The sequence below is a fragment of the Bos grunniens genome, chromosome 24, assembly GCF_055505025.1.
Source record: "Bos grunniens cultivar Pamir isolate PY7600 chromosome 24, Bosgru_T2T1.0, whole genome shotgun sequence".
In the NCBI taxonomy this organism is placed as follows: Eukaryota; Metazoa; Chordata; class Mammalia; order Artiodactyla; family Bovidae; genus Bos; species Bos grunniens.
Window position 1 is genome coordinate 39,284,096 of NC_141188.1, and position 26,632 is coordinate 39,310,727.

General features: G+C 43.8%; 1 protein-coding gene and 1 long non-coding RNA gene across 15 annotated transcripts in view; one reads left to right on the forward strand and one right to left on the reverse strand.

The window, feature by feature from the left end:
- DLGAP1 (DLG associated protein 1) overlaps positions 1–26,632 on the reverse strand; it is a 793,561-nt gene that overhangs the window by 99,267 nt on the left and 667,662 nt on the right. Inside the window, exon 8 of one of the 14 annotated variants that reach the window (XM_086373129.1) lies at positions 17,768–20,290. The exons of the other annotated variants lie outside the window; for them this stretch is intronic. Within the exon in view, the coding sequence (XP_086229255.1) occupies positions 20,271–20,290 (20 nt within the window). The 3' untranslated portion in view covers positions 17,768–20,270. Of the gene's footprint in view, positions 1–17,767; positions 20,291–26,632 lie in introns of those variants that run through there. 14 annotated transcript variants of the gene reach the window in all.
- Positions 5,686–18,260, forward strand: LOC147346103 (uncharacterized). Its single transcript, XR_015153940.1, has 3 exons — positions 5,686–14,982; positions 16,820–17,016; positions 17,726–18,260. It is a non-coding gene; the product is annotated as an uncharacterized LOC147346103 (long non-coding RNA).

Consider the following 26,632-nt stretch of genomic DNA (forward strand, 5'->3'; position numbering starts at 1 on the left):
ATGGAGTTGCTGAAGTTCCTTTTGGTCATCTCTGTGCAAAGAAAAGGAAGTTGAAGATTGCTTCTGGGCGTGTGTGGGCATAGGAGAGCAGAGGAAAAGAAAACAGACAGTGTTCTCACAGTTATGTCTTTGCTGGAAATTGGGGAGCTCTCCTGAGAATCTACGGAGAAGGCAATGGCACCCCGCTCCAGTACTCTTGCCTGGAAAATCCCATGGACGGAGGAGCCTGGTAGGCTGCAGTCCATGTGGTTGCAAAGAGTCGGACACGACTGAGCGACTTCCCTTTCACTTTTCGCTTTCATGCATTGGAGAAGGAAATGGCAACCCACTCCAGTGTTCTTGCCTGGAGAATCCCAGGGACGGGGGAACCTCGTGGGCTGCGGTCTATGGGGTCACAGTGTAGGACACGAATGAAGCGACTTAGCAGCAGCAGCAGCAGCCTGAGAATCGAAAGGATGGTAACTCAACTTTCTAAATGATTTCTAAATTTAAGTTTTGAAATAATTTCTTGCTGGATTGTGAGCTCTTCTCTGCTTTACCCTTTCATCCAAAACTGTGGCCGGAAAAATAATGGGAGGGCTGATGTCTGGGTTAAAGGTTCTATATCTTCTATTACCTCTGCTTGCAAGACTATTTTCTGAATATCTAGTGTGCAGTCTACTGTTTTTTTTCTTTTTTAAAATGTATTTCCCTACTTATTGAGTCTTGCGCATGTGGGAAATAGATGGATCCATTGGAAACTGTCTTTCTTTAAAATCTTCTGCTCTTTCCTTAAGTCCTTTGTCATTTTTGCTGTATGTGAAATGAAGTCCTTATAAATGTCCTTAAAATGTCTATTTCATAATTTTAAAAGGCTTTTCCTTCGCCTTGTACAGTTCTCTTAACAGCAGTCCTCAAATGGGCTGGTGTACAACATACTTTTTTAGTTTTATTTTTGATTGTTTAATGTTGGCTGAACTGCACAGCTTGTGGGATCTTTGTTCCTGGACGAGGGATCAAACTGGGTCCACAGCAGTGAAACCCTGAGTCTTAACCACTAGATTGCCAGGGAATTCCCTTCAGTTTCTCTTTTTATTTCTTATTGGAGTTCCCCAATGGTTCAGCTGGTAAAGAGTCCACCTGCAATGCAGGAGACGTAGGTTCCATTCCTGAGTGGGGAAGATCCTCTGGAGGAGGAAAGGGAAATCCACTCTAGTATTCTTGCTTGAAAAAGCCCTTGGACAGAGGAACCTGGCGGGCTATAGTTCAAAGGGTCTCAAAGAGTTGGACAGGAGTGAGTACGCCAAAAGATAGCCAATTAACAATGCTGTCAGTTTCAGGTGGACGGCAAACGGACTCACCCATACATATACATGCATCCATTCTCTCCCAAACTCTCCTCCTATCCAGGCTGCACATAACATTGAGCAGAGTTCCCTATGCTGCATACCTACAATATATATATATATATATATTTTTTTTTTTTTTAAACGAGGGTTTAGTAGGGCTCCGATAAATTGCCAACATCCGTTGGATCATCAAAAAAGCTAGAGAATTCCAGAAAAACATCTACTTCTGTTTTACTGACTATGCCAAAGCCTTCGACTGTGTGGATCACAACAAACTGGAAAATTCTTAAAGAGATGGGTCACACCACCTGACCTGCCTCCTGAGGAACCTCTATTCAGGTCGAGAAGCAACAGTAAGAACTGGACATGGAAAAACAGACTGGTTCCAAATCTGGAAAGGAGTATGTCAAAGCTGTATATTGTCACCCTGCTTATTTAACTTATATGCAGAATACATCATGAAAAATGCTGGACTGAATGAAGCATAAGCTGGAATCAAGATTGCCAGGAGAAATATCAATAACCTCAGACATCCAGATGACACTACACTTAGGGCAGAAAGCGAAGAACTAAAAAGCCTCTTGATGAAAGTGAAAGAGGAGAGTGAAAAGGTTGGCTTAAAGCTCAACACTCAGAAAACTAAGATCATGGCATCTGGTCCCATCACTTCATGGCAAATAGGTGGGGAAACAATGGAAACAGTGACAGACTTTATTTTTGGGGGCTCCAAAATCATTGCAGATGGTGACTGCAGCCATGAAATTAAAAGACACTTGCTCCCTGGAAGAAAAGTTATGACCAACCTAGACAGCATATTAAAAAGCAGAGACATTACTTTGCCAACAAAGGTCCGTCTAGTCAAGGCTATGGTTTTTCCAGTGGTCATGTATGGATGTGAGAGTTGGACTATAAAGAAAGCTAAGCGCGGAAGAATTGATGCTTTTTGAACTGTGCTGTTGGAGAAGATTCTTGAGAGTCCCTTGGACTGCAAGGAGATCCAACTAGTCAATCCAAAAGGAAATCAGTCCTGAATATTCATTGGAAGGACTGATGCTGAAACGGAAACTTCAATACTTTGGCCACCTGATGTGAAGAACTGACTCATTGGAAAAGACCCTGATGCTGGGAAAGATTGAAAGCCAGAGTAGAAGGGGATGACAGAGGATGAGATGGTTGGATGGCATCACCGAATCGATGGACATGAGTCTGAGTAAGCTCTGGGAATTGGTGATGGACAGGGAAGCCTGGCGTGCTGCAGTCCATGGGGTCGCAAAGAGTCGGAGACGACTGAGCTACAGAACTGAAAACTGAATCAGATTTCCATGTACACATACTATTCATAATATAATTTAAAAGAAAACACTCCCTAAATGGCAGGGCTGCTATGTAGACGGACATATTCCTCATCATCTGGGCGCGTCCACAAACTCTGGGACATCGCCCATGTCCCCGGTTCTGATTTGTATCCCCGGCCCTGTGCGCACAATACTGTACTTGTCCCTTTTGAACATGTAACAGATTAAAGAGCTGGGCAGGAGGCAGATGCAGAAACACCTTTGATCTCTCATCCTTGGGGGTTAAGGGAGGGCAGACACCTGGCGGCTGCTGAGCCGGAAACAAAACACAGGCGGGATTGGAATTACCTTCAAGGGAGCCGCAGCTCCGCGGAGGAGGCAGCCGGACGCGCCGCGTGGGCGCGAGGGGAGGAGGGCCAGTGTTGGGCTGAGGACGCTAGAGCCCCAGCGAGGTGAAATCCGGCTAGCCGGGGGCTGCTTACATTCCTTAGGCAGAGGATTGGGAAGATCAGGCAGCTGCATTGAGCACAAAATTGAAGTCATTCTTTTGCAAATAGTATTGCAAAACGTTCAGCTGTGCGCAATTGCTGAAAGGCAATTTTGATGGCAATTCAGGAAGCTTTCAAAGAAAGGATGTTTTTCAACTGTTTTTCCCCCTCCTTAGCGAAACTCTCTTTATTAGGGATTTCACCTTTGCAACAGGATGCTGGGAAGGGTCTTAGCCAAAACAGGATCTGGAGCATTTCCTGTGATCTTTGGTGAAATCGCATTGCCCCCTGGTGTTTGCGTGCTGTTCTACAGCGTCACACTGAAAGCGCAGAGAATGCCAATCAAGTCGTTCAAGGAGGCTGCTTCCAGTCTTAGACCTGGTTTGACAAGACAAGGAATGAAAATTTAAAATTCAGATTCTTAGGACTTCCCTGGTGGTCCAGTGGCTAAGACTGTGTGCTCCTATTGCAGGAGGCCGGGGTTTGGTCCCTGGTCAGGGAACTAGATCCCACATGCTGCAGTTAAGACCAGGGCAGCCAAATAAATAGCTAAATAAAAAAATAAAATTCAGATTCTTTTCTTCTGTACCCTCTGCAGCATCTTCTGAGATTTTCAAGTGGCTCTTGAAAGAAATTTATCAGATGATAATCCGCCACTTTTTTTTTTTTTTATAAGTTTTCATGTGAGTGACTTTCACACCCATTTTTTTTTCAGAACGAACTCAAGTATCTCCTGTGTTGTAAAACCTTTCCTGGAATCTGCTCCCTGTTTTGTACAAACCTGAACTTTCCCACCTTTCTCTGCCTTCATGTTTCTTTCTCTGATAGAAACTTGAAATTGAGGATTACACCTGATTTCTGTTTGTATTCACCGTAACTAGCAAGGTGCCTGGCAGCCAGTATATGTCAACAAAAAGTGTGTTGTTTGCATGTAACAATGCTGCTCACAAAAGGATCAACTACATTTCCTAATCAACAGCAACTGATTATTACTATGCCCACAGAGTTGGAGGAAGGAGAGCGGTCCTTGTATGGGACACAGGGGGTCCTCAAGCACCCTGAAACTGCACAGGCACAGTGTCCAATTATGGAAGAGAATGGTTAGAATAACCTAAGATTAGACTATCTCTACCTCTAATAATCTATAAAAAATCATTCAAACTTCTGTTTCTTCCCTCGATGAACCTCTGCTCTAGAAAGATCATGAGCATATTCATTGTCACCAATTTAATAACAAGTTTCTTTGGGGCAGACATTTCTAGGAGTAAGTGTAAAGTTTCTGAATGATGTTCTTGAAGATGTGGAGGCAGGTTGACTGAGGCCATTGTCTGTCCCTGAACTGAGTGACAATGAACAGATCTGGGGTCTAGGGCAGGTTATGGGTATTGAGGGGCAGTCTATTTAAAGGAATAGGAACTGTGAATCAAGGGTGCCTCTACTTGAGTATGATGTATACATAGATGTCACCTTAGGGCAGAGAAAATGATCAGATCTGAAGATTCTATTAGGATGGGTGGGGAGGATGATACTTTTAGCAAGACTGCTTTTTAGGTTATAATATTGTCATATTAATACTAATCCATAAAAGCTCCTTGAAGTCATTTATTATGCTTTTATTTAGTTAAAAAAATTTCAAGGAAGGAGCCCCTCGTAACAGAGGCACAATTCATGGTTGTTAAAAGCTTGATTTTTTTTTTTTTTTAATTATTACATGCTAGTGACTTTATTGCTTTTGGCCTCCCTCCGAAGCTTGCAGGATCCCCTGACCAGGGATGGAGCCCAGCTCCCCCACCCAGTGGAAATGTGGAGTCCTTACCACTGGACTGCCAGGGAATTCCCAAGAGCTGGAATTTTGGAGTCAAACTGAATAGGTACAAATATTGACTGGGTCACTGACCAGCCCCTTGACCTGGGAAAAGTCTCTAAACTTTTCTATGTCTGTTTCCTCAATGATCAAAATGAGGCTGATGCTGGTAAACATCTCTAGTGTTTACTGCTGAGGAGGACCACGTGAGTTTCCCATTATGAGCAGCTAAGGGGAGATAAAAAAAAATCTTACTGTTGAAGAAATCCATTCTATGAGACATCATTCATGTCCTACTCTTTGCAGCCCTTGTGGACTCTAGCCCACCAGGCTCCTCTCTCCATGGTATTCTCCAGACAAGAATACCAGAGTGGGTAGTCATTCCTTTCTCCAGAGGATCTTCCTGACCCAGGGATCGGTCCCAGGTCTCCTGCATTGCAGGCAGATTCTTAACCATTTGAGCCACCAGGGAAGCCCCTGAGACATCATTAAAACCCCCAAATACAAAGTAATATGCTAGGTAACAGAATCGTAATAGAGCACAGCTAAGGGCTTCAAGGTAGTTGCTCTGCACCACCTACTCTGTTACCAGGCAAACAGGTACCATTAGTGGTCTTGCTCAGCCATTGGTCAGTGCTGCAGTGGGCCCCTCCCCCAAGTGACCAACTGTCAGTGAGTGGCCGTTAGTGGCCCTGCTCAGCCATTGGTCAGTGCTGCAGTTGGCCCCACCCACAAACAAGCAACTGTCAATAGATGACCGTTGGTGGCCCATGCAGCCAAAGGTTGGTGGAGCAGTAGTTGTCATGTGGAGAATCAGGTAAGAGGCAGATCCTCTCTTTCTCCCTGGGGGCCCACCAGTTCACTGGCCTTGGGCCAATGGGTGAGCTGGGGGCCCAGGGAACAGGCCCCAGGGGGCTGGGTCCTGCGGGGCTCCAGAGCCCTCACCAGGGTCACCCACTTGCCTAGCCCAGGCTTGAGGCAGTGGTGAACCTCTCCCCCAGCCCTGCCTCTGTGACCTAACGGCAGTGGCCGCCTGTATAGGTCACAGTCTGAGGGACCTGCCCCCGCTGTGCAGGTGGCCTGAGGAGCCTGAGGGCCAGATGGGTCCTGGGCTTCTGGCTCCCTCAGTGATAGTGGCTGGGCGGGCTCTGGGGACCCAGCTCTGAGGAAGCCACCAGCTGAGCTCTGCCTCCTCTCAGCCGGGACTGGGCCTCAGAAGGGTAAAATTGTGTCTGGGGACTGTGTCCTTTCTTGTCAGAACAGAGAATAACATTTGTTTGGTGGAGGTTTACAGAAACATTGTTACCTGACCATGAAAATGAGTGTTAGTCGCTCAGTGGTGTTGACTCTTTGTGACCCCATGGACTGTAGCCTGCCAGGCCCCTCTGTCCATGGAATTCTCCAGGCAAGAATACTCGAGTGGAGTGCCATTCCCTTTTCCGGGGTATCTTCCCGACCCAGGAATTGAACCCTGGTGTCCTGCATTGCAGGCGGATTCTTTATCATCTGAGCCACCAGGGAAGCCCAGTTAGAGGGTATATAAGCCTCAAATTCTAACTAATACCTCCTTGAGTGATATTTTCCTGTGAATTCCCACAGGCACCTGAATAAAATTGTTTTTTCCCCCCAGCTAATCTGTCTTTGGTCAGTTTAATTTGCAGGCCTCCAAGAAAAGAGCATAATAGGGTAGAAGGGAAATACTTCCTCCCCAACACATTCCTATAAGACTTTGGCCAAATATTGTACTGCTGCTGCTGCTGCTAAGTCACTTCAGTTGTGTCCGACTCTGTGCAACCCCATAGACAGCAGCCCACCAGGCTTCCCCGTCCCTGGGATTCTCCAGGCAAGAACACTGGAGTGGGTTGCCATTTCCTTCTCTAATGCATGAAAGTGAAAAGTGAAAGTGAAGTCACTCAGTCTTCACTTTCCGTGTCCGACTCTGTGCGACCCCATGGACTGCAGCCTACCAGGCTCCTCCGTCCATGGGATTTTCCAGGCAAGAGTACTGGAGTGGGGTGCTAAATCTCTACAAGGTGCCTCAGAACTAGCTTGGCACCTTGCTTCAGAATATCCTCAGTTTACAGAGCTGTGGCAAACTTAAGTCCACCATAAATGAGCAATAGAACGCCCCATGTAATATTTGATGTGTTAGTATTTGTAGAGCATCTTTGAACAATGGCTGACAAATACAAGTTCTAGATAAGTGTTATTAATAGATAAAAATATTCACTTCATCGTACAATCCTAATCTTTAAGACAAAGTCATACAGACTAGTTCTAGGGTTCCAAGCTTGCTAGATACCTATTTTGTCTTGCACTGCATCTTTATAACCTTGCACACATGATGATGTAAACAGCGAATACTGTTAAGAAAGCTAAAACTTTTAATTGTTGGAGTAAGATAATCATTGTGAGTTCATTTTAGCTAACCCTTCTGTCTTCTCAAGTGTAACTGAGAATGTCATTTTTAAACGTGTGCAAGGCATATTCAGACTTCTACAGAAGGGACCTGGGGGATTACTGGAGAGATAAATGGTGGTAATAACCACTAACAATGGTGCAAAATTATGCATCCTGGGGGAGCCTGGAAATGTATATTCTTTTTCAGGAGGAGATGAGACTTAGAAAATTGGGTCTCTAACGTGATTTCTAAAGGCAGATTGTCATCAGCGAGCAAAATGGGGCTTCTGGGGAATTCCAGTGCATTCCAAGCAAACCTAGCAACTGATAGCTTCCTGGACAGCTGTTTCTTCCATCTATTCCCCCAATTCTTTTTGTTAGTTGTCAGCTAAATCTTTATGTGAATGTAACAGCCACTCTGCAGAACCAAATTTGTCTTAGAGGTTTTCATTTTCATCTGGCAAATGATGTGCAAAAATTCTGTCATTCTCAAAGCCTACAGTGAAAACGCAAGGGTATAGTTTCTACAAATGCAATCAAGCATAACATTGTGTTAGGTTTAGGAGATATTTCTAAGTCATCTCTATTTCAATGTCTCCAAATGTATAGGACAATTCTGCTTTAATTAACCATGTGTGCGTGCTAAGTCGCTTCAATTGTGTCTGACTCTTTGTGACCTTATGGACTGTAGCCCGCCAGGCTCTTCTATCCATGGAATTCTCCAGGCAAGAATACTGGAGTGGGTTGCCATGCTCTCCTCCAGGGGATATTCCTGACCCAGGGATCAAACCCACATTGGCAGGTGGGTTCTTTACCACTAGCACCACCTGGGACACCCTATATTAACCATATCCTAAATTAATAATTGACAACTGTCAAGGAAGCATGTGTGTGTGCACGCACGCGTGTGTTCTCTCAGTTGTGTCTGACTCTTTTATGATCTCATGGACTGTAGCCCACCAAGTTCCTCTGTCCATGGAATTTTCCAGGCAAGAATAAAGCTTATTGGTCTATAAACCACCTAACATTAATTTTTCCATAACTAAGCACATTGAGATCAGGTCAGTCTATTAGTTTTATGTTGTTATTATTATTCTTAATCAAGACTATGTATGTATGTATGTATGTATGGCTGAGTCCCTTCACTATCCACCTGAAACTATCACAACATTGTTAATTGGCTATACCCAATACAAAATAAAAAGTTAAACAAAAAAGAATATCTATGTATGGTGACAAAAGTTGACTAGACTTATTGAGGTGATAATTCTACAATATAAACAAACACTGAATTGCTATGCTATATATCTGAAACTAACATGTTAGCTGTCCATCATACTGCAAAAAAACAATGTCTGAGACAGCTAAGCTGCTTGAGTCTTGTTTGAAACCATTTCCTTGCCTCCCATCACAGAATTTTCAAAATCTTTCAGATGGTGAACGACATTCTGGGTTATTTGGCCCTCACTACTTCTTCCTTTATCTTAGACCACGAGCATCCTCATCCTCTCTCTCCCTACTACTACTCTGTCTTCCAGTGACACTGGCTTTTTCATTAATAGTTAACTTTTTCTTCTCATTCCTGGCCGTTGCCCTTTGCTGTTCCCTCACCTGGGAATTCAAGGAAGACTTCCTTGAGGAAAAGGCAGTGAATTTTCCCTGACCACACACTTCACAGTTGATCTAGAATCTTAACACCTTTATTTCTGTCTTTATAGCACCTTATAACTGAGGTAAACCATTATATCCATAAACATTACCACCCCCTCCCCCAACCCAAATCTCAGATTATCTGCTCCTTGAAATTGGGGCAGAGCCTGAGTCTGTGATATTGCTGTGTCCTCAGGAGCAGCCCAGTGTGTGGCACATAGTAGTTGCTCAATAAATGCTTGATAAACATGGAAAGCAATTCTTAATCCTGAAGTCGATCGGTCGTGTCCGACTCTTTGCGGCCCCATGGACTGAAGCCTACCAGGCTTCTCAGTCCATGGGATTTTTCCAGGCAAGAGTACTGGGGTGGGTTGCCATTTCCTTCTCCAAGCTACTCTTAAACCGGTAATTCATGCTTTCCTGCTTCATGGCTGTGCGTGCTTGTGTGCTAAGTTGCTACAGTCATGTCTGACACTCTGTGACCCCATGGGTTGTAGCCCATGAGGCTCCTTTGTCCTTGGGATTCAATGCCATACCCCCATCCAGAGGTTCTACCCGACTTGGACTGAACCCGAGTCTCTTATCTCTCGTGCATTGGCAAGTGGGTTCTTTACCACTAATGGCCCCACTTGAAAAGCCCTTATTGGTATGTGTGGGGGGAATGTAATTATAAGGTCCTTGTAAGTAAAAGAGGAACGCAGGAGGGTCAGAGGCCGAGTGATGCAGAGTGAGGATTTGGCTGTCATTGATGCCTCTGAAGATGGAGAAAGGAGCCACCAGCCAAGGAATATGGGTGACTTCTAAGGGATGAAAAAGGAAAGAAATGGGTGCTTCCCCAGAGACCCCAGAGGGTACTCAGTGTCCCTGCCTGCCACCTTGATTTTAGCTCAGTGAACCTCCATTCATACTTCTAGCCTCTCAGAGGTAATACATTTGAGCTAAGCCACCAAGTTTCTCATAATTTATTACAGCAGCTACAGGAAACTGACACAGGCACCCTCTCTCAAGTCTTCACATCGAGGGTACCTTTGGGTGCTTCAGCTGATGGGTGCCCAACTAGGAGGATTTTCTGATTATATTACCTCATTTTCATTTCATAAAATGGAAAGATGTTTTAAAAAATTAAGGATAATACTAATCATGTGAGCATAGAAAACACCATAAGAGAAAGGTTGACTTGCTTTGCTATAGGACTTTGTTAATCATTGTTAAACACTTTACACATTAAACAAACAGGGTGATGATCTTCTCAGAGTTGATAAGAAATTGGCTCCCAAATTTAGAATTATCAAGAATAATGAAGAACATCTGCTTTTTAAAATGAGGAACTGAGAGAATTCCCTGGCCGCCCAATGGTTGGCGGGAGGAGGGTGCAGGGGGAGTCGGTTCAATCCCTGGTGGGGGAATTAAGATCCCACAAGCTGTGTGGTATGGCCAAAAAAAAAAAAAAAAAAAGAGAGGTCTAAATATATCTAGCTTTGAGAATATTAACTAATTATGTGAAGTCACTACAATGGAAAGGTGCTTTTAGAAATACTGAGAGTATTGAAGGTGCCGGTAGGAATTAAAAAATGACTTGTAGAACCATATATAATATTTTCATAAGAAAAACCTGGAAACTTAATGCCAAAACACATAAGCAGAGCAAATATTATTACCATAAGCAAAAATATGTAAGGTGATGATAAGAATGGCCAGAGAAGACAAATGACCAACCTATCATATGAAAAGAGAAATTCTGAACAAATAGCAGCTCTCTCCTAAGGAGTACAATGATTCCAAACCTTAAAGATGGACTTAAAATTTAATCACATTATAGGACACAATTATTGTCCATCCAAAATATATGTAGTTCATAGTTATCAACTCTCCGTTTCTTGATTCATAGGGAATAATCTGTGTGACTTAAAATCAGACAGAGGCATGAACTACAAAGTAGAAATCCAGCACTGGAAAGGGAAGCAGAGGGAGGTAATGGTCGGAAATGGAACAGATGCAACTCTAGGGGGCATCCTGGCGACCTAAGAGAAAGATGAAAGTAATTCTGAAAAGTCATAGCAAAAAAGAAAAATGTGAAATACCTCTTCATGTAAAGCTACTTCAATATCTTAGAACAAATTTTAGAATGTTGCTGTTGGTAATATTTGCCTTTCTCCTATTTAAGACATTTTATTCTAGGTATATATATAAAAAAGGACAAAACAAAAAGAAACAGAAATGTGTTCCACCTAAAGATGACAAACAGGTTGAGTTAAGGAATGGGTTAAGGGGTAGCCTGGGATGGTGTGCAAACATCTGGGAGAGTCTGCACTCCCACTGCACTCACTGCCCCCATCCTCCACCCCTTGTGGATTCTTCACATGTTTGCACAGACTTCATTGACATGTGAGCCTGTGAACTCTCTTATCCAGCTTCCTTTCTGGTCTCTAGATTCTCTGAGGCCCTTTACGATTGACTCCAGTGCAAGGAAGTAATTATGAGAAACAGATTACAGAAATGCTGCAGTTTTAAGTTGTGGGTTCAGTTCATTCACACCCAGCACATCTTTGCATGCATGCTAAGTCGCTTCAGTCGTGTCTGACTCTGTGCGACCCTATGGACTGTAGCCCGCCCGGCTCCTCTGTCCATGGGATTCTCCAGGCAAGAATACTGGAGTGGGTCGCCAGGCCCTCCTCCAGGGGATCTTCCCGACTCAGGGATTGAACCTGCTTCTCTTCTGTCGCCTGCATTGGCAGGTGAGTTCTTTACCACTAGTTTCACCTGGGAAGCCCCCAGCACACCTTTAGCAGTTCCCTATTTTGCCCCAGGTTTCACACATTCCCTACTATTTATGTGCACATACCTATCTCTTGAGAAAAATTTTAAGGTCCTACCCCCAGATTCTGTCTCTTAGCAGTGTTTTTGCAGACTATTGCATTGAATGAAGTGGCTGCTAAAGAATCTTTGAAGAGTCTTTATATTATTATTGCTCGATTATATTATTTGCAAAGCAGGATTAGTGGTTTCTGGCAGAATTTAAGTTCATTTATTCCCTGTTCAGGTTAAATGCTCCAAACTACTCCCAAACGTCAAACTATAATTGAGCTCCTCAAACAACAAAACCTTTCATCAGCTAGATCAACAAAGCGGAAAACCTAGCTACCAAATAAGCTCTATTTTCCATTCGACCTTTGATGGATTTCAGAAACGTAATTTTAGATTCCCCATCAGTCAGGGTCAGGTTGCCCTCATTTTGGTGATGTTCTGAACTGTCTGAAAAATCATTGAAGTACTGTGTATATCCGACAACATGCATTGTGTCCTTTTTAGTGGCCCTATCATTTTCCACCTCTTCGAATCATCATCGAAAAGAAAAGGTAATCAACCATTTCAAGAGGAAGCTGATATATGTTGAGACTTGCTACCTACCTCAGCAAACCAAAACATGATTGATGGATATAATGCTACATTTTCCTGTATCTAGGGCTTGGACCCACACGAACATACTCAAATACAGAAGGTCAACATGGCATAGTTGTTGTTCAAATACTTCCCAAATGTAAGCCTTGGAAGACCAGTTATGAGACATATACAAGTAGATATGGAGGGGGAAAAAAAAGATTTTGTGATGAAAGCAATTTGTAAAATTCTGGATCGATTAGAATTGAAGAGGTTGCTTTACTATAGGGTTTCTTAGAATTTTCAATATGGTAATAAGCACTGTGACTTCCTAAAAGGTTTGCTATATATTCAAACATATCTCCATAAGTGAGCTATAGACTTTTTAGCTAATATATATATATATATATTTTTTTTTTTTTTTTTCCTAACACCTCATGAAATCCTGGAATACAGTTTGAGAAATGCCAACAAGCGTCCTTTGATGCCCCTCCCTTTGGTGGAATTCCTAAGCATCTAGGATTATTGGTGGTATCCTGGGGGAGGCATCAGGACTTGGGTGGGCAATACTAAGGAAGGAGAGATTTACTTGGCCTTGGAGAAACTTCTGGGAATTCCAAGAAGCTCTTGATTCTAAAGCACCATGGTTTTTGAATGGCTTAGAATGGACTGCTAGTCCCAGGATCTTTTTGTTTTTTTCTTTTATATTAATTTTTATTGGCATATAGTTGCTTTAGTCTTGATTCTGAAGCACCATGGTTTTTGAATGGCTTAGAATGGACTGCTAGTCCCAGGATCTTTTTGTTTTTTTTTTTTATATTAATTTTTATTGGCATATAGTTGCTTTAGTCCCAGGATCCTTGAGTGTGGGTTCTGGGATGAAGTAGCCCATGTGCCCAGAGGAAGGGAAGGCTGATAGAAGCACATTAGATAAAGGAATTTGTAGTTTTTAAAAAAATTTTATTTTTAAAATTTGTTTATTTTTTGGCCAAGTGCCTTGCAGGATCTCAGTTTCCCCACCAGGGATTGAACCCATACTCCTTGCAGTGGGAAGCTTGGAGCCTTAACCACTGGCCCACCAGGGAAATCCAGAGAAGAGAGTTTTAAGAAGGCAAGCGATTGATATTTTGGTTTTCCCATTTCTTCCTCAATTATTTCTTTTTAAGGAAATTTTCTTATCATGTCTGTTTTTTAGTTTTGATTTTTTTTTCCATTCAAGTTTCCTATTAGTTTTGTTCGTTTGTGGTTTGGTTTCTTTAAACACCACCATCAGAATTAGACTCTGAACCTCATGTCACTATTCTCTGAGACCAAGGCTTAAGGTTCAGAGGTGTTCAGGGTGGCTCTGGTTTCTAATAATGTCAGGAAGAAGCAAATATAACAAGAAAACTGGGACAAAATTGGCTTGCCACACAGAGCAGGGTTTGGTATAGACCAAAGGCACATGTGAGGGTTTGGTTTAATATCCTCAAGAGCACCCACAGAAGACCACTCCTGAAAAAGGAAGCACCCTATTGTATTTGGGCATACAACTTCTATAGTTAATGGGCTACTTTGAAAAAACGTGAGTCGGATGAACAAAATTTACTCTGAAAGGTTATAGTATTGTGAGTATGGCTTTAGCAAGTAAACTTTAAAAAAATCTTTAAGTTTATTGGTCTGTATTTACATATATGATTGTAACAATAAAATAACTGGCTTAAATAATTCCATAAGTCTACCATATAATACTATTTTTAAAAAGAGTTGAGGAATTAGTTTAATATTTCACATAAGACAAGATAAGGGAAAAAGGCCTAAAATGACACAACGGTGGCCCATATCTTTCTCTGTATTTGCGCAAGTTGATGTTTTCTTTACTTCATCTCAGTGCAGAAGGAGTTATCCTTAGGAGAACTCTGAGCAATTTAGTAATTATTTTAACATATCATCAAAACTATATCAAGGGAAACAAATTCCTGGCTGCTTTATAAGCTACCTTTGGTAATGGAATTTAGTTCAAGATCAAAGGTTAAGTGCCTCTTACCAGAGTCGAGAAGTAATCCTTTCCATTGTATACATATTTTCAGAGTATTTTTATTGTTAAAATGAAAGGCAATGGACTCCCTCCCCTCACCTACCTTCCCAACTGCAAATCATCAGTAGTTGTGTTTAGGCATCCAAAAGCACATTATGAGAGTCAATTATAAAGTTCTCCTGGTCTCCAGAGTTCAAAAGCAATTTTATCATTTTAATTAGCAATTTACTCTTTTACCAGGCATCAGAGTCTGCTACACCCGCCCTCACTCCCAGCTGACAGTGGAATAGGAGTATTCGCTCTCCAAGGTCTCTCAGAACCTGCCCCCATGTGTTTATCTTGGCGGTGGTTCAGGCCCTGGGAAGCCAACCTTGTTTCTACAAGCCAGGGCCAGATGATCCAGCAGAGATCTGCATACGACAGCTGTCTGCTAACTACTCAGCACTTAGAGCTTCCAAGTGCTCTTCTGTGATGAAGTCTCCTGGTACACTCATGGGGAAATGGACATTAACTCTGAATTACTCTCATCAACCACCTTCTTTATAAACTTTTCCATTAGGAAATCAAGCTCTGTCCCTGGAAATTCAACTCGCTTCTCCCTGTTCCAGAAGAAGCGAAAGAGGTGGGCTTGCCGGCAATGTGGAGATGGAATCTAGGTTACTGATCCTTGCTGTTGTTCAGTCGCTAAGTTGTGTACGCCTCTTCATGACCCCATGTTCTGCAGCACGCCAGGCTCCCCTGTCCTCCACTGTCTCTCAGAGTTTGCTCAAATTCATGTCCATTGAGTCAGTGATGCTATCTAAGCATCTCATCTGCTGGCCCCTTTTCCTTTTGCCTTCAATCTTTCCAACCTGGCTTTGCTCAGTTTGAAGAAAGTCAGTAGCCTGGCTATCAGGAAAGCAGCACCCAGGTCTCCATTAAAGCCCGATGCTTTTCTTCAGGCATTTGGGGTTTCTAACTATAAAAGCCTTTATTTCTTTGCATTGTTGAGCTCAAGGAGGCAAACATAATGCAAATTCTACTCTTAACCCTTGATTTTTTTCTTGTCCACCTATGGTGATCTGCATGTTGAAGAAATGCAAAATATTTAATTATATGACAGCCAGGCAGAAACTTGTCAGAAAAAACCTATTCTAATATGAAAATCATCAAAGCACATGTCCATCAGTCAGATCAGTGGGCTATCTCCTTACTGAGTAGGATTAGACAGAGAGAAAAGGGAAACTCAGAAACTCAGAATAATTGACTCAGTACAATTTGTGGTTTGTAATTATCCACAGTGCCATGAATCCTCTGTGACTTTATAGCTGAAGTCAGAGGGTCCTGATACATTTAAAACGAAAGTTTCTTCCTCTACTGAAAATATGCTTATTCGGAAAGGACAAAAGGGAGCATTCATTGGTCGAGAAAGATGCTGGGGTTACATTCTGTCTTTGCATTTTTGCTGATTGGTGTTTAGTGTTGGTACTGCCTGCATTTGCTGATGTAAGAGCTTATTATTTTATTCTATTTAATTTTTTTGTGCTTTGTAAAAATTACATTTATTTATTTTCATGTACGGATGTGAGAGCTGGACCATAAAGAAGAAGATTCTTGGGAGTCCCTTGGACAGCAAGGGGATCAAACCAGTCAATCCTAAAGGAAATCAAGCGTGACTATTCATTGGAAGGACTGATGCTGAACCTCCAATACTTTGGCCACCTGATGAGAAGAGCCGATTCATTGGAAAAGACCATGATGCTGGGAAAGATTGAGGGCAGGAGAAGGGGATGACAGAGGATGAGATGGTTGGATGGCGTCACCGACTCAATGGACATGAATCTGAGCAAATTCTGGGAGATACTGAAGGACAGGGGAGGCTGGCATGCTGCAGTTCAATGAGGTCGCAGAGAGTTGGACACAACTTAGCGACTGAACAACAACAATTCATTTTCATGACTTTTTAGATGTACAAATGGTCTCATTTCATGGGGGGAGGGAAACACTACATGAAGCAAGGAGAAATAACCACTGTCCTCAGGAGTCTCCAGGATGAAGGCATTCTGGAGTTATTCTTCATTCTGCCACAGCAGCATGTGATGTTCTGGTTGATGGTGAGAAGTTTGGGCAGGGCCTGTGTTGGGGACTCTGAATGAAACAAGCCCTCCCTCCAAATGAATGGGTGAGGACTCTGTTTCTAAAAAAAAAATTAAAATCATAATAGGGATTAGGAGAATAAACACTGCAGAGTCAAAGAAAATAGCAGGGGAAGGAAGAAGGAGTATTCTAAACACATTTATGTGATGAATTTTGCGCAAGAGAGTTGAGCTGGGGATCCCGAGGGGCTGGGAGTTGTGGAGAATCTGGGGTGGGGTTGGCTGGCGGAGCCGGAGGGGAGAAGAGGCTGATGCAGAGAAGGTGTAGGGGTGAGGCTGGGAGCAGAAAAGATTCCTTCTGAATCTGTGTCGGTCTATTTCCAGCCCAGAGGAGAAACAGATCTTTCTCAGTAGGATAAATGGAGATAATTCAGCCAGGATCTGACAGGTGGATGGAGAGAGAGAGAATGCAAGATAATGAAATCAAGAATCACAGAGAAGTACTGGGGTGAGAGAGAGTTACTGCAAGTGATGGTTTCAGATATTCAACCTGTGCCAAGATGTCGGATCAACGTTGAGATGTATGTATTTATATTATCCTTTACCTATGAGTTTCCTGGGGGCTTCCCTGGTGGCTCAGTGGTAAAGAATCTGCCTGCAATGCAGGAGACTCAGGAGACCTGGGTTGAATCCCTGGGTCAGGAAGATCCCCTGGAGGAGGAAATGGCAACTCATTGCAGTATTCTCGCCTGGGAGATTCCATGGACAGAGGAGCCTGCAGGGTTAGAGTCCACAGGTCACAAAGAGTTGAACAGGACTGAGCACAGGCACACACTCCCCCCAGTGATTAGGACTCAATGCTTTCATTGTAGGCAATGGCACCCCACTCCAGTACTCTTGCCTGGAAAATCCCATGGACCGAGGAGCCTGGTAGGCTGCAGTCCATGAGGTTGCTAAGAGTCTGACACGACTGAGCGACTTCACTTTCACTTTCACGCATTGGAGAAGGAAATGGCAACCCACTCCAGTGTTCTTGCCTGGAGAATCCCAGGGACGGGGGGACCTGGTGGGCTGCCCTCTATGGGGTCGCACAGAGTCAGACACGACTGAAGCGACTTAGCAGTAGCAGTAGCAGCAGCTTTCATTGTAAACAGCATGGGTTCAATCCCTGGTTGGGTAACTAAGATCCCACAAGCCGCGCCTCACACCCGTCCCCCCGCCCCTCCTCATCCCCCAGAAAGAAAGTTCCCTCGATGTGGATAAATTCTCTGTTTTCTTGACTTTTTTTAGCCCGAAACTTCCTGGAAGGCCTCTCAGCTGCCGGTTAAGTCTGTCCCCTGCACGCACGTCAGCAGCCGCCAGGGGGAGACGTCACCCAGCAGCGCTCAATGGAGAATCTCCGTGGCGACGAATATGCCCTGAATTAGACAAATTCCTCCCGAAGTCGCCTTCCCATGCTGAGACGCTAATCCTGACGGTTTCCAGAGCAGCAGGCATGGCTATACGGGGGCAATTACACTACTGGGAACATTAAGATTGCTTTGTAAAGCCATAAAGCACCCAGGAACAGATTCTTTAAAAAAAGGTAAAAACAAGACTGCAGTGGCAGCGGTTAGGATCTTGGAAGCTGAGTCACCTCGCAGCATCTCCTCACATCCTGTTGATGAGGGGAAGTTGTGCCCAGCCTACCCGAGGGGCTGTGTGCTGGGCACCAGGGACCCCAAGGGCTGGCACAGTTGGCTTTGCGCTGAGACCATGGGTGGGAGGAGGCGATTATTTCTTCAAATCTTCTCAAAACAACTTTGAACTAAAACCTCTGTGAGAACATGGGACTCTTGCCGTCTTTTGTTTAGTTGCTAAGTCATGTCTAACTTTATTGCCACTCCATGGACTGTACCCCTCCAGGCTCCTCTGTCCATGGGATTTCCCGGGCAAGAATACTGGAATGGGTTGCCATTTTCTTCTTCAGGGAATCTTCTCCACCCAGGGATCAAACTAGTGTCTCCTACATTAACAGGTGGGTCCTCTACCCCTGAGCTGCTAGGGAAGCCCTCTTCCCTTTAGCTGTCCCACCAACTGGCCCATTGGGTCATACTTATTTTTCCCAGAGGAAGTATTTTTAACTTGAGTTTTCTGTGTTTGTTCCTGAGCTGATGTCATGGAAACTGGCTTGATGCAGGCAATTAGAGGAAGAAAGAGCACCTCCTGGATGTATTAGTATTTACTGTCTTTTGGATGTTTTGATAGGAGGCTTGTGTCAAGAGAAAAGACATGAATATGTATTGATAGAAAAGCAAACAGAGAAGAACTCAGCATTTATACCACTCTATTTTGGGGTTCTAGAATTCGGCACTACAGGGGAAAATGTGTGGATCTTTAAGGAATTATTTCTGTAGTTTGGTTCACAAAATGCAGAGTGAGGGTAAGTTTAATAGATAGAAATAAGAAATTTAGTTTTTGTTTTAGAAATTCAGTGTTTTTTTATTACAAATAAACACATAATTTGGTAGGGTTATTTTAATTTTTTGAGCCAAACAGATTTTGTTGGTCTGACGATTTCAGCAAACCATCTGCAAGGCTATCTGAAAGGAACCCAAAATAAAAGGAGTTATTTTGGCTTGTTTTTTGGAAAAAATATTTTAAACTTCTCAGACTACTTCTCAGGAAACTTCAGCGGGGGGAGTGGAAATGCAGCTTTGTTGTGCTTTATTCACCTCCTAGTCAGTCAGTGTTGTACTTGTATAAATATTACAGCTGGAATGAAAGATCTGTGTTTGCCTCTCAGATGGATCACTCTTCAGTGATCACAGTGACATTTTTTATACGAAGCTGCTCTACCCAAACCATCAGCAAAAGAACATTAGGACACAGCTTCATCTAGGGCCCTGGGCTTAGACACAGTTCCAGACTCAAAATGTCATTTCAGTTTATTGTTGAGTCGCTTAGTTGTGTCTGCTGTTTGTAAATCCATGGACTGCAGCACGCCAGGCTCCCCTGTCCACTATCTCCTGGAGTTTGCTCAGATTCATGTCCACCAAGTCAGTGATGTTATCTAACCATTTCATCCTCTGCTGTCCTCTTCTCAGTCTTTCCAAGCATCAGGATCTTCTCCAATGAGTCAGTTCTTTGTATCAGGTGGCCAAAGTACTGGGGCTTCAGCTTTAGCATCAGTCCTTCCAATGCATATTAGGGTTGATTTCCTTTAGGATTGACTGGTGTGAACTCCTTGCAGTCCAAGGGACTCTCAAGCGTCTTCTCCAACACCACAATTCAAAAGTATCAGTTCTTTAGTGCTCAGCCTTCTTTATGGTTCAACTCTCACATCCACATATGACTACTAAAAAACCCACAGCTTTGACTACATGGACCTTTGTCAGCAAAGTGATGTCTCTGCTTTTTAATACTCTGTCTAGATTTGTCATAGATTTCCTTTCAAGGAGCAAGTGTATATCTCAGTGTAATTATTAATGGTATCCTTTTCACTCTCCAAAGGGACTCAGTTTTGCCCGTACATTTAATACCAGTCCCATAGCAGGTGGGTGCTGAGCAGAGGCGGGATGTTCCATCTCTACACTCAGGTAAAGACTGGTGGCTCAGTGGACATTGGCTGGGTCCCTTCCCTTGGTCCTCCCTGCAGAGTTCACACAGCAACAGCTTCAGGGCAAGGACAGATAATGGGAAACATGATACAGATTCTCTTGCTCAAAGTACTAGCAGGCATGAGGACATAATTGTACTCTGAAGATGTAAATGTTGATTCTGATCATTGAAGATAAGGCCCACTGCAGACATGTATCTGTGACATTGGTGATTGGCTGAGGGCTTCCTCAGTGGCTCAAGCAGTAAAGAATCCGCCTGCAGTGTAGGAGACACAAGAGACACACGTTCGATCCCTGGGTTGGGAAGATCCCCTGGAGGAGGTAAAGGCAACCCACTCCAGTATTCTTCCCTGGGAAATCGCCTGGACAGAGGAACCTGGAGAGTTACACTCCATGGGGTCACAACAGAGTTGGACATGACTGGGTAAGCGCTCACCTGGTCACCTGAGCAGCATTATCATCTGAATGCAGAGAGAAAGGGGAGCTGACAAAATGATGTGATTCAAATCAGACAGAGCCTTGTACTCCCATCCTCGGAGGATGTGGACTTACCAGGGACAAGGAAGTAAGAAAGTTGGGAGCAATGGAGCACTAGAGTCATATATCCTGGGAGAAAGTTTCCCAATGAGAACTTGATAGAGAAGTATTCATAAGGATCTAGTAGATGATGTTGGAAACTTTGAGCTTGGGGCTTGGAGGGGAAAAATGGATTTTGATATGAAATTTAAGAGAAGAGTCGAGTTCAGAAAGGGAGAAATGAATATCACCAGGCATTACGGATGACGTTGTGGGTTAGCTCTGTAGGACTGAAATGGAGAAACCAGTTGCTAAAAGCCTGATGAATTAGTAAGCTGAGATCTGGTATCTGTCTGCTGATCTCATATGCCCACAAGACTTCACCTGTCTGAATACAGTCAACCCCTACTGTATTCCTTCCTTCACTCTGTGCTGGTCCAGTCAGCCTCCAGCCAGTCACTAGAAGACACTCCTTTAGAAATCCTCGACTCCAAAGGATGCATTTTCGGAATCCTTCCTTGTACATGGATAAATCAAGGGCAGTATTGAACCAGCTCCTCTGATCTGAGAAGCTCCGTTTGAATGTAAGCTGTACAGTTAGCACTTTCAAGCCGGAACTGAATTTCCATCGAGATGCCTGAGGAGTTCAAAGTTATTGCACCTGTCAACCATCTAAAATCCTATAATAATTCAGGGAGACAGATTACACCAGGGGTTTCAGCCTCTTTTCAGCCTGCAGAGAACATGTCTATTTGCACCAGATCCTAGAAAATTCTACTACTGTAAAAGCAGTACAAAAATCAGGCATTTTATTTTGCCTTTTAAAAAAAATAATTGCAAAGGAGTAAAACACTTAGGTTTATTTTAAAAACTTTTTTGCGTTCTAATACTTTTATTTTCCAAAATTTCTCTAAATTGGAGTATAATCGCTTTAAAATGTTATGTTAGTTTCTGCTGTACAACAGTGTGAATCTCCCCATAGTCCTATTCCATTCGTCTAGGTCATCACAGAGCATCGAGCTGAGCTCCCTGTGTGATACAGCGGCTTACCCCTAACTCACTATTTTACACATTAAGGTGTATATGTCATTGCTACTTTCTCAAAATGGCAGCGAAATGAGAAGTGCTGGTTTCAGTGCTGGACTGGGAACACCCTGCACAGGGATGCTTTCTTATCAGGTTGATGTTCCTGGCCCTCAGCTTGGGTTTGGTGCAGAGAAGTAAGTGTCTTTGGGGCTGAAGGATTAGACAGTAGCAGATAGCCCTCTTTTCTCCCCATTTCCATTACTGCCATGTTTCTCTGGTACAGAAATCAGAGGGAGGTGGTACAGGAACAGCAGAATGCTGTCCTGACTCTTGAGATCCAAGGGCACCTTCCCAGGATAGACCTGAATCTGGCTTTCTTTGTAGATCAGCACAGAAACTAAAGCTTAGGTCCACTGACAGTGAATCACTGTTATGAGTCTAGTCCAGGCATTTAAAATAGTTTAAGACAGACAGCTTCGGGTGTGGATGGATCTGTGCTTCTCCATGCATTGGGTTGTCTCCAAGAATATCCTATGGTCCTTCATTTTACACTAGGAGAGACCACCTACCCTAAACCAAGACCGCCTCAAACTGTATCTTTCCTACCATCACCAAATCCCTGGTTGAGAGAAGGTATATTTAGGAAAGGTGATTGGAAAAGTTTGTGGCTCATGCTTTTTTTTGGTAATCTGAAAACTCTCAACGACCTCCCCCAACACTACCCCATTGAACCCCTAGCTCCAGGCTCTGCAGGGTGACCTGGGATTTTTTTCCTTTATCAAAAGGGGGCATGGGTTCAAAAGGCTGAAGACTCTGGTCTGATGGGTTCACATTGTTTCCAGAAAAACTCCCATGAGGGTTTTTTCCACATCTATGGGGAGAGAAGCTCAGCCCTCTCTCACATATTCATTCCACAGATATTTTAAAACAATCTTTATTTTTTTGGTGCAAATGCACTGATCATAACAAACACCCTCTTCCAACAACACAAGAGAAGACTCTATACATGGACATCACCAGATGGTCAACACCAAAATCAGATTGATTATATTCTTTGCAGCCAAAGATGGAGAAGCTCTATACAGTCAGCAAAAACAAGACCAGGAGCTGACTGTGGCTCAGACCATGAACTCCTTATTGCCAAATTCAGACTTAAATTGAAGAAAGTAGGGAAAACCACTAGACCATTCAGATATGACCTAAATCAAATCCCTTATGATTATACAGTGGAAGTGAGAAATAGATTTAAGGGCCTAGATCTGATAGATAAGAGTGCCTGATGAACTATGGAATGAGGTTTGTGACATTGTACAGGAGACAGGGATCAAGACCATTCCCATAGAAAAGAAATGCAAAAAAGCAAAATGGCTGTCTGGGGAGGCCTTACAAATAGCTGTGAAAAGAAGCAAAAAGCAAAGGAGAAAAGGAAAGATATAAGCATCTGAATGCAGAGTTCCAAAGAATAGCAAGAAGAGATAAGAAAGCCTTCTTCAGTGATCAATGCAAAGAAATAGAGGAAAACAACAGAATGGGAAAGACTAGGGATCTCTTCAAGAAAATCAGAGATACCAAAGGAACATTTCATGCAAAGATGAACTCGATAAAGGACAGAAATGGTATGGACCTAACAGAAGCAGAAGATATTAAGAAGAGATGGCAAGAATACACAGAAGAACTGTATAAAAAAGATTTTCACAACCCAGATAATCACGATGGTGTGATCACTGACCTAGAGCCAGACATCCTGGAATGTGAAGTCAAGTGGGCCTTAGAAAGCATCACTATGAACAAAGCTAGTGGAGGTGATGGAATTCCAGTTGAGCTATTTCAAATCCTGAAAGATGATGCTGTGAAAGTGCTACACTCAATATGCCAGCAAATTTGGAAAACTCAGCAGTGGCCACAGGACTGGAAAAGATCAGTTTTCATTCCAATCCCAAAGAAAGGCAATGCCAAAGAATGCTAAAACTACCACACAATTGCACTCATCTCACATGCTAGTCAAGTAATGCTCAAAATTCTCCAAGCCAGGCTTCAGCAATACGTGAACCGTGAACTTCCTGATGTTCAAGCTGGTTTTAGAAAAGGCAGAGGAACCAGAGATCAAATTGCCAACATCCGCTGGATCATGGAAAAAGCAAGAGAGTTCCAGAAAAACATCTATTTCTGCTTTATTGACTATGCCAAAGCCTTTGACTGTGTGGATCACAATAAACTGTGGAAAATTCTGAAAGAGATGGGAATACCAGAACCTGATCTACCTCTTGAGAAATTTGTATGCAGGTCAGGAAGCAATAGTTAGAACTGGACATGGAACAACACACTGGTTCCAAATAGGAAAAGGAGTTCGTCAAGGCTGTATATTGTCACCCTATTTATTTAACTTATATGCAGAGTACATCATGAGAAACGCTGGACTGGAAGAAACACAAGCTGGAATCAAGATTGCCGGGAGAAATATCAATAACCTCAGATATGCAGATGACACCACCCTTATGGCAGAAAGTGAAGAGGAACTCAAAAGCCTCTTGATGAAAGTGAAAGAGGAGAGTGAAAAAATTGGCTTAAAGCTCAACATTCAGAAAACGAAGATCATGGCATCCGGTCCCATCACTTCATGGGAAATAGATGGGGAAACAGTGGAAACAGTGTCAGAGTTTATTTTTCTGGGCTCCAAAATCACTGCAGATGGTGACTGCAGCCATGAAATTAAAAGACGCTTACTCCTTGGAAGGAAAGTTATGACCAACCTAGACAGCATATTCAAAAGCAGAGACATTACTTTGCCAACAAAGGTTCATCTAGTCAAGGCTATGGTTTTTCCTGCGGTCATGTATGGATGTGAGAGTTGGACTGTGAAGAAGGCTGAGCGCTGAAGAATTGATGCTTTTGAATTGTGGTGTTGGAGAAGACTCTTGAGAGTCTCTTGGACTGCAAGGAGATCCAACCAGTCCATTCTGAAGGAGATCAGCCTTGGAAGGAGTGATGCTAAAGCTGAAACTCCAGTACTTTGGCCACCTATGCGAAGAGTTAACTCATTGGAAAAGACTCTGATGCTGGGAGGGATTGGGGCAGGAGGAGAAGGGGACGACAGAGGATGAGATGGCTGGATGGCATCACTGACTCGATGAACGTGAGTCTGAGTGAACTCCGGGAGTTGGTGATGGACAGGGAGGCCTGGCGTGCTGCGATTCATGGGGTTGCAAAGAGTCGGACACGACTGAGCGACTGATCTGATCTGATGCAGGATCTTAGTTCCCCGACCAAGACTCGTGAACTGGTGGCCTATGCAATGGAAGCACAATCCTTAACAACCAGGGATACCATCCTGCAAATATTTTCAGGCATCCATTGAAGACATCACTCTTAATGGCTGGGAACATAGTAGTGAAGAAGACACAAATTCTGTTTAGAATTAAATGACAGATACCCAAGTATTGAATTTCACAACACTTAGCAATAAATGTCATGACGAAAAAGAAAGCATAGCAAGAGACAGAAGAGTACCACGGGGGCGGGAGGGGAGGGAGGTGGTCCTGAGAGACAGCCGAGGGACGAGGACCCAGGGGTGGGCTGGGGGTGGGGGTGGGGGTCAGGAGTCCTAGAAGAAGCACACAAGGCAGGAATGAGCTCGCTGAGGTGCAAAAGGTCAGAGCTCCCCATCTCATGTTCCCTGAGCAGCTAATAGGTCTCAGATGTCTGGAGAAGGCAGCATGTCAGGCCAGAGGCAGCCTTGGGATGCGCTGTGGGCAGGGAGGTGGCAAGAAGGCCATGTGTCTGGAACAGAAAAGGGCCAAGAGGCAGGAGGGGCCACACAGGACAAGGCCTGGGCTGGAAGCACAGGGGTCTCAGCCCTTGGTTGTAAGAGGGTATGTGGTGATTCAGTCCATATGGACTGTAGCCCACCAGGCTCCTCTGTCCATGGACTTCTCCAGGCAAGAATACTGGAGTGGGTTGTCATTTCTTTCTCCAGGGGATCTTCCCAACCCAGGGATCATACCCTGGTCTCCTGCATTGGAGGTGGAGTCTCTTCCGACTGAGCCACCATCTAAGGCTAATGTAGAAGGGAGTAAAAAATCAGCCAGCATATCACATTTGGTTTCAGGCCCTGACATCTGATAAGAATCCATAGTGGGAGTGGATCCACACCTCAGCCTGAGGCCTCCGAAATGATTCCAGTGATCACGTCTTTCATCCTAAAAGTGAATCAGATCATATCGCAGTGGAGTATAAACACAGAGTTAAAGAAGAGTTTAACTCTTCTTTAAAAAAGGGAAATGTTTAAAATTCCCTTTAAAATTTTTAATTTAAACATTAAAAAATGTTTAAAATGTTAAAAAAAAAAACAGAAATATTTATGCTCAATTGGCCTGCTGCTGCTGCTGCTGCTAAGTCGCTTCAGTCGTGTCCGACTGTGTGTGACCCCATAGACGGCAGCCCACCAGGCTCCCCCGTCCCTGGGATTCTCCAGGCAAGAACACTGGAGTGGGTTGCCATTTCCTTCTCCAGTGCATGAAAGTGAAAAGTGAAAGTGAAGTCGCTCAGTCGTGCCCGACTCTTAGCGACCCCATGACTGCAGCCCACCAGGCTCCTCCGTCCATGGGATTCTCCAGGCAAGAGTACTGGAGTGGGTGCCACTGCCTTCTCCGTCCATGGGATTCTCCAGGCAGGAGTGCTGGAGTGGGCGCCATCGCCTTCTCCGACCAATTGGCCTACTAGAACACAAATGGAATGAAAACCAGTAAGAGCCACACAGGTGAGACAGTCTAGACCTGAAAAGTGGTGCGTGCAGTCCACGCAGACAGTCAGCTGTGTTGATGCACTGAGAGTCAGACCTAAGTCCACCTGGTAGGTTTGAGATGCCTGATGGGCAGGCGGTGGGCTGAGCCCAGAGAAGGACATGGGATGTGCATGGCAGTGCCCTAAGGGATGGCACCTGAGTCCAGGGAGGAGGTCTTCTTGGTGAGTCAACACTGGGAATCCTCTAGGGGAGGTTTTTTTGGTGGGGAGGGGGTGGGCAGCTGTCATACAGAAAGACTGGTTAAAGGCTTGAAGT